This window comes from Octopus sinensis, linkage group LG11 (genome assembly GCF_006345805.1).
Source record: "Octopus sinensis linkage group LG11, ASM634580v1, whole genome shotgun sequence".
NCBI lineage: Eukaryota > Metazoa > Mollusca > Cephalopoda > Octopoda > Octopodidae > Octopus > Octopus sinensis.
In genome coordinates this window covers 70,400,305-70,408,907 of record NC_043007.1, presented here as the reverse complement: position 1 = coordinate 70,408,907, position 8,603 = coordinate 70,400,305, and the positions used below count along the sequence as shown (strand labels likewise).

At 32.6% G+C, this 8,603-nt stretch overlaps 1 protein-coding gene across 1 annotated transcript; it reads left to right on the top strand.

Moving 5' to 3' along the window:
• Positions 1–3,317: 3,317 nt before the first annotated feature.
• Positions 3,318–8,127, top strand: LOC115217174 (NF-kappa-B inhibitor cactus). The gene is made up of 5 exons (XM_029786800.2): positions 3,318–3,897; positions 5,723–6,039; positions 6,390–6,478; positions 7,132–7,368; positions 7,852–8,127. Exons 1-5 carry the CDS (start codon positions 3,527–3,529, stop codon positions 7,891–7,893), a joined length of 1,056 nt encoding a protein of 351 aa, XP_029642660.1. The 5' UTR covers positions 3,318–3,526; the 3' UTR covers positions 7,894–8,127.
• The last annotated feature ends 476 nt before the right edge of the window (positions 8,128–8,603 follow it).

Here is an 8,603-nt window from a genome sequence, read left to right as displayed (position 1 = left end):
TTCAGACATTAAAAGTTTCATTTTCCTATGTTCATCGTCATTGAATTTTATAACGTGCATAGTACAAAGAGGCCTACACACCTATACACATGCCTACTCTCAGCTAGCTGGGTTTTACCAAGCTTCTATAGGTTTCTATAGAAAGAGGTCATTGAGAGGGAAAGCTTTGATTGCTGGTGTTCTCTGCCGTACCTTGTGCTCTATGCAAGATATTAAATGACTATAATGCAGAACAACACCAGTGGCATTTCCAAAGTTGTTTTAGAGCAAAGCTAACAATATTTTCTTTTGGAGAATAAATTATTAAACTCTTGTTACAAAAATGTTTATTTACACTATAATGAAAGGAAGTAACGACACTGCAGACTGATTATCTTACAATGAGAATGTAGTCAACATTAAAGCTACGAGATATGACTAAATAAAACTTGTGCACACACACACACATACATATATAATATATATATATATATATATATATATATATATATATATATATATATAATATATATATTATATATATAATATATATATGTATATACATACATATACATATATTAAATTTATATTTATATAAATTAATATATTCGTTTTTTTTAGCAGTAATTCTAAGACTAGAAACTCTATTTATCAATGTAAAATTACTTCTGGTTCTGACATCTTTTTTTATATAGGTAGTTCTTCATTTCACTTGTTCTAAAGAATATCTAATCATTACTCTACATTTAGGCATATCAATAAATGTAATAATACTGGGCTTAGTAAATTAATCTGGTATCTAAAAGATCATAATAAACAATTTAATTTGGAATGGAATATTCTCTCCATTTCTTTTCCTTATGATAAAGGTAAATTGTTGTGCTTGCTTTGTAAAAGTGAAATGTTTTTTATCCTATTCTCAAAGAATCCTCTTGTAAACATGTTTATAAAATGCATTTATCATTTCAAACATTGCCAGGAACATACCTTTAGTTCCTATAAGTGATTTCTACCATTCTATAACATTCAACCTTTGACTGTCTTCTTACATTGCACTTCCACTAAATATATCTACTTTCACACTTTTAAGCTCCCCACTATTAGTTTTCTGCTAATTTCTTTCTCTCTCTTTCTATAAATTATCTTTGATTTTATATCTACTAATAGTTTAAAAAAAAAAACTTGATATCATTTCCTTCATCATATACACAGTCACCACATTCTGTTAAAATGTTTTATTGATGTGTTTGGTTTCTTTCTTTCTCTGATGAGAAGATTGCATTGTTTTACACCATTTTATTCCTTCTGGAATAATACCAATGTTGTCTTCAAAACATATTTCAGCAGTAAAAGAATTTGAATAACACCTGTGTTTAACTCCATTTATACATATATATTTGGATATAGGCATATATCTCCTCACCTCTCTCTCTATATATATATTTGGATATAGGCACGTATCCCCCCCCACCTTGTGTGTGTGTATGTGAGACTGATAAATTATGTACAGTTTGTGATAAAAATTTGCAGTTCTATTTTGATTAAACTACCAGTGTCTTTAAAACAAAACTTTTGCTCCAGTTCACTCAGCTGTAGAAAGGAGTTGAAGCGAAACGTTAGCACGCCGGGTGAAATGCGTAGCCGTATTTTGTCTGTCGTTACGTTCTGAGTTCAAATTCCGCCGAGGTCGACTTTGCCTTTCATCCTTTCGGGGTCGATAAATTAAGTACCAGTTACGCACTGGAGTTGATGCAATGGACTTAATCCGTGTGTCTGTCCTTGTTTGTTCCCTTTGTGTTTAGCCCCTTGTGGGTAGTAAAGAAATAGGTATCACTGGTGCCAAGCTGCATTGTCCTTTGACCATGGGACTGCACCGAGAAAGTTACCCTTCAAGACACTAGTCCAGGCAAGGTTGTTTATGGAAGACCAGCAGTCACCTATGCATACCAGTCTCCCCTCTCCACACCACTGATGTTATCCAAGGGAAAGGCAAAGGCCAATACAGCTTGGCACCAGTGATGCCGCAACTCCTTTCTACAGCTGAGTGAACTGGAGCAATATTAAATAAAGTGTCTTGCTCAAGAACACAATATTCAGCCCGGTCTGGGAATACATATATATATTCTATCTTATTTATTTATTTTACTTTATTTAAAAAAATTATTATATTCAAATTAATCCATTAACATTCACGCACACACAAAAATAAAAATAAAATAACTCCATTTATTTAGTTAACTGGTATGAACTAAGAGGTCAACATGTAATCTTTTAATGTATATCTTTTTTCCCTGATGATATTTTACTCATATCTTATAAATGCAAATTTAAAGCATAAATTTATAATTTATTTAATGAGCACAAATGGAAACAGCTGTAGGGAGCAAGAATGATCAATTTATTAATAATTGGAAGGCAGCGAGCAGCAGAATCGTTGGCACTCTGGACAACATGCTAAGAAGCATTTCGTCTGTCTTTACGTTCTGAGTTAAAATTCCGGCTAAGTCGACTTTGTCTTGAGGAAATAAGTACTTGTCGATCACTGGGGTGAATTCAATCGACTAGTCCCTCCATTAAAATTTCAGGCCTTGTGCCTGTAGTAGAGAGGCACGAAACTCTCGGCCCTTGAGTCACTGTGTTGCTTCTACTAGATGCTGGTTTCAAATTTTGGCACAAGCAATTTCGGGAGAGGGTGTAAGTCGATTACATCGACCCCAATATTTTATCAATCTCGAAAAGAAGAAATGCAAAGTCGACCCCGATGGAATTTGAACTCAGAACGTAAAAATGGACATGCACACACACACGCACACGCAGTCATAGGCTAATCACATCTACGAATGAACCTCTACGTGATTTCTCGACTCGCTGGAAATAGCAATATTCCCTTGAATCACACTTCTACAACCTAAAAAGAAAAAAAAGAAAGAAAATGGGTAAAATTTACAAGTTCAATGAATAAAATGAAATCTTGGGTAATCACGAACTAAGGAAAATGAATGACAGAATTGATTTCGTTTCTCTTTTAAGAATATTTCCAGTGATTCAGGTCGGTATTCACTTAAAAGGGGAAACTATAGGTAAAATTATTATTGTCGATAAGGAAATCCTAAAAAAAAATTCATAAATTACCCCAGCACGGGAAATAACATTTTTATGAAGAATTGGAAATAACAGAAAGTGGGAGGAAAAAGATAAAGCATTGAGAGAGAGGAGTGGTATTAGTTATAATGGGAGTAAGAGGTGAAGCCGTCATCCAATCATATTGCTTGTTTTATTTTGGTTTTTCCCTACATACATTATCTTCGGATGTATATAAAAGTAACTCAGTCATTCTCATAGTCATTGCTGCACAAGAAAGAAACAAGACGGACTGTAACATACATACGCCTTGTAGCAATTAATTAGGAACTGGTTAATTAACCCAGTGGTTTACTGCACTTTTTGTTTTGCAGTCTGTGTGTTTTATATCATACACAGGTTTGCTGCAGATTTCTATCTTTTCATAATTGGTTTTTTCGTGGTTTGCCCTAATTTCTGTTAAACCATGGAACTACGAGACGACATTCTTCGTCTTGAGAGAAACTTCAAGAAAATAAACGTCGACTCTCAGTCATTTGATTCTGCTTACTATAGCAATTATTCCGCATCTTCAAGCGGTTCGGTGGACATAGAAGAAAAACCGTCATCGGGGAGTTCATGTAACGAAATCCTCAGATCTGACTTGGCTGCTATTCCTGAGACTGGCGACTGTAAAGACCTTATCCAGCCCTCAGTTTGTAAACCAACATCTGAAGCCAAACCACCTTCGTCAATATCATCATCATCTACTATCATCTCTCATGATGAGCAGGACGATGGATTTTTTACTCAGTCCAACGTTGATGACTTATATAATCAAGACGAAGACGGAGATTCGTAAGTTTAATTTATTGATATTTATTTCAAAAATATTATGTTGATATATTTCGTAAATTGTTAAAGGTACACGCATACATAAATATGTACATCTATATAACATATATACTTATTGTATACGTGTTAATTGTTTATAATTACTCACAATGTCGATATACACAGACAGCCACACATATGCAACACATAAACACACACACATAATCAGCATAACACACACACACATACACCTCATACATAAACACACACATAATCAGCATAACACGCGCGCACACATACACCTCATACATAATCATACATAAACACACACATACACACCTCATACATAAACACATACATAATCAGCATAACGCACACACACACACCTACACAACATTTATGGGTTTTTTTACTTCATAAAAATATCGCTGGGAAATTCCGTTTGTTCTGATTGGTCAATCCACGTCACATGACTAACATATCTGTGACCTTTAACCAGTTTTTTTTTTGGTTTTTCCTTTTCAATCCGGATTTTATTTATTTTTACATTTTCCTATTTTAACAAATTATGTTAAATGGTTTTACTAATTTATGTCACTTCATCCTTGTATCAGATAATGTCTCTTGTTCCTTGTTTTACTGTTAATGCCTCCATATTTCGAGTGACGTTATGACTTCACTCGTACCCAAATTAACAAGAAGACAATTATTACTACATTTTTTTTTAATGAATAAATTAGTAAAATAATTGAAGATTGAAATAAAGGTTAAATTATCTATCGTCATTTAAACCTCTCTTTACTACTACGTTAGTCAAGAATAAACCCCCACATAGTGTCGTCCTAGTTCTTAACTCTTATTAATATCCTTCCATCAACCCTGGCTCAGTTCACTGACCTCTATTTCATTATTTATTAAATATTTGTAGTTTTCAGGGGTCCGTATGGCTTTTGTCCATCCGTTCCATTTCTCCCTAGGTGTCTTTTTGGCCATTGATGTTACAGTAGGTGGCCTCCTTACTGATCTACTTGGGCTGAAACAACTAGGGTTGTGTATGCCTGGGTACGCTTTGTCATATACATGCAGACACGTAAGTCTGAAGAGGAAGGCTCAGTTTCTTTGTCAATACCACGAAACTCTACGTCGCTATTGTTGATCATCACCCCAGCAAAATCAACGTCAATGTATGGGTATAGGGAAGAGATAGAATGGATTGGATATTTATTATTCTTGATATAAAATCTTAGATATTAATAAAACAATGGGTTCAACAGATCTGACAAAATTAAAAACGCTGTTTTTTTTTTTTTTTTTTCCCGAAAATTTTCAACTAATATATTTACAAGAATTAAATTTCCCTGGTCATGTGGGTGGATGTAGTTATTAATTTTCGAAATTAAAATGCAAGGTACGTAGGATTTAGTCCTTGAGTGTGTAGGAATATTGATGCAGAAAAATGTTTGCATACATGAGCCATTGCTTTACAGAATCTATGCTAGAAACATGGAGAATTGAAGTGAAAAGAAAAAAAAATTTAAGCCCTTTCCCTGTTTTTTTTTTTTTTTTTTTTTTTAGCGGGATTAGATAATTCACGCTGTTGTTTGAGGGAGGTTTAGCTGTTTTGAACAGGTTCAGCAACTGCAGAGGTGTGTGATTAAAGCAAAAAAAAAAAAAAAAAAACTAAGAGGCGGAAATGTATAAAAGTGAAATTGACTTTTGAAACCAAGGAAAAAAAATTGTTCTAACATAGTAGTTTATAAAAGTGACCGTTGTTAGTAAATTTATTTTTAATCAATGTGTTTGTGTTAAAATAATCTTAAATTGCATTTTTTAAATTTTATATTTTCAGAGTTCTGCACATGGCTATTATTGAATGCGACGCCAATCTCGCCGAATATTACATAATAAATGTCAGAATGTTGTCGTGCAATCATTTACTTGACTTGCAGAACAACCTTTTCCAGACACCCCTCCACTTGGCTGTTGTTACTAAACAGTATGGTATTGTTGAGCTATTGGTCAGAAATGGAGCGTCAGTCGATATCAGAGACAATAATGGCAATACTCCCTTACATGTAGCTTGTCGGGATGGAGACTTTGAATGTGTGAAAATGTTGCTTGGTGCCAAGAATATTAAAAAGTCACTGAATATGCTTAATTATGACGGTGAGTTATAAAAACTCTTAATATGGTTCATGTATCTAATAAGTTCAAGCCAGTATTTATATCCTGTTGATTCTATAAGTTTTATTAATTTTTAAAAATGTTTAGCTTTTAATTTCAAATTGAAACACAAAATAGATTAAACTGATTTAAACATTAAACCAATTCAAGCATTAAACTTGACCCAAATAAAATGAAAGTAGTAAGAGTTTTATTGCATGCAATAAAATGATATTTGTTTGTAACTACGTAGAAAGGACTAAAACGATTTTAGTACATTGTATAGCAAGAATGTAAACGAAATTATTAACATATTTGTTTTATTGATTTAGTATTAATGATTATGTTTTCAGGTTTGACAAGTATTCATCTTGCTGCTCTCCGTAAACCATATCCTACAGTCAGTATTTTGCTTTATGCTGGTGCCAATATCAATGTACAGGTAAATATCTTAACCATTTTCATGTAGCTTCTTATTACTGACCTATTTTGATAGCTCCTCACATGACATGTATGTGTAATTTACTCATTCCGGACGTGTCACATTGCTTTACTCATATTTGCAATACACATTGAGTATTTTAGTGTACACGCGTACAGTTGCTGGTACTGGAATATTTTTATGCTTTAAAATTGAGTTATAAAAATGATTAATTCGTTAGTTACTAGCTCTGTTTTCATTTGAAGGGATTAGAAACCTGTTGAATTATTATAATTACATAAAAGGATGGTAATTATCGTCAGTCACATATTACTTTCCAAGTTAGTTTAGGGTCAAATATTTTATTTTACTGCTATCAAATGACAGTATATTTGACACACAATTTACAAGATGAAAAATATAATATTATATCCAAACTATTAAATTCATTGAATCCTGTTTTCAGATGTTTTGCAAACACCTGATTTGACCTTTGCCATTGAAATAAAAAATATTTTAGGTAGAACATTTAAATTTATATAATTTTTTATGTTTTACAAATAACGATAAAAATATCACAAATAATTTGTAGTTAGTGATTTAAAATCTTTTATGTTAATAAGATATTGTTTTACTTTGTTTTGTACAATGGAACTCTCTTGGTTTTGTTGCAGGATGGAAAAAGTGGTCGAACTATTCTTCATTATGCTGTTGAATCAAATGATAAAATTTTAGTTTATCAACTCTTCAAGTACCCAGAACTAAATATTAATGCTGTAACATTTGGTGGTGTGACAGCATATTGTCTTGCTGATGATCAGAACAATGAATTGATGAAGAACATATTGAGAACAAACGGTGCTTCTTTATTTTATAGAGACAGCAGTTCAGAGGACTCGGATGATGATATGGTTAGTATATTATTTAATGGTTCTGCTGATTTTCAAATTTCTCTTTGAGGATCTTATAAAATGTTTTAAAATATTTTGAGTCTTGAGTCAACTTAAGAAAACAGGTTACAAATAATGGTTTAGTATTCACTCATGCAATGGGCTTTAAAATTTGGTTGTTAAAGCTTGTACCTTATTTTATGATGTTGGTTTTTAGAGACATGTTGACTGATCATAGGTAAACCAATATCATTCCAGAAATAGTTGATAAATAGCTATCAATTCTATGTACGTGTGTGTGTGTGTGGATGTGCACATGTGTGCATAATGTGTATATATATATGTGTGTGTGTGTGTGTGTGTATATGTATAAAATGATATATCAAAACTTATTGGAAATTCATTAGGTTGTATGTTAACATTTTATCAACATGTAACATTCTGTAAACTGTATTTTGTTACACTAGCAAAATTCTACATTTATATATTTTTTTATATTTTCAGTTCTTATCTGGTGATGTACATATGGACTATCAACCTTCATAGTGGATACCATCTTTTGTGTGCTAAGAATAAACTATTCCATTCTACGATGCTGCCGCCACAAGAAGCTGTTGGAGACTTTTAGGCATCAAAGGGTTACTTCCATGAAGTCTGCCACCTTAGATGAACATAAATCATAAATGATGCTGAAGCAAAGGATGAAAAGCCCTGCTGAAGGATGCGCAGAACTAGTAAACCTCATGGAGACAAACTTACACACTATCCCATTTATTCAGACTTGTGTACAATACTATATTATGGAACTTGTATGAATCATTGTTTGTGGTTGTGTGTGTGTGTTACACCAAAAGTACTGCTGAGTGGTAACTTTGGACCAATTTTTCACTCAGCTTCTGTTGAAGCTGAATAAAAGGATTGAGGTACAGAAAAATGAAAGTTTTTCTTTCCTTGTAAGAAGAACATTTTGGCAAATATGTTTCGATTCCACCAAATTTTGGACAATTTAATATTTGCCATGAACTCCCCCGTTTCTTTGGAGCTTCTAAACTTACCAAAGAAACGTTCTTTCGAGAATGTTATTTATTTATTTATTTGTATAGTAAAATTATTTTTATAATGAATTTCTTGTTTTGTGTTTGTATTTAAATTTGACTTTATATCGTCTGGAGACTGATTAAGGATATACCAGATCAACAAGTATGTCTGGTAATGTTATGGTTGAATTAAACAGTTAAAAATTACAACTGGCTAAT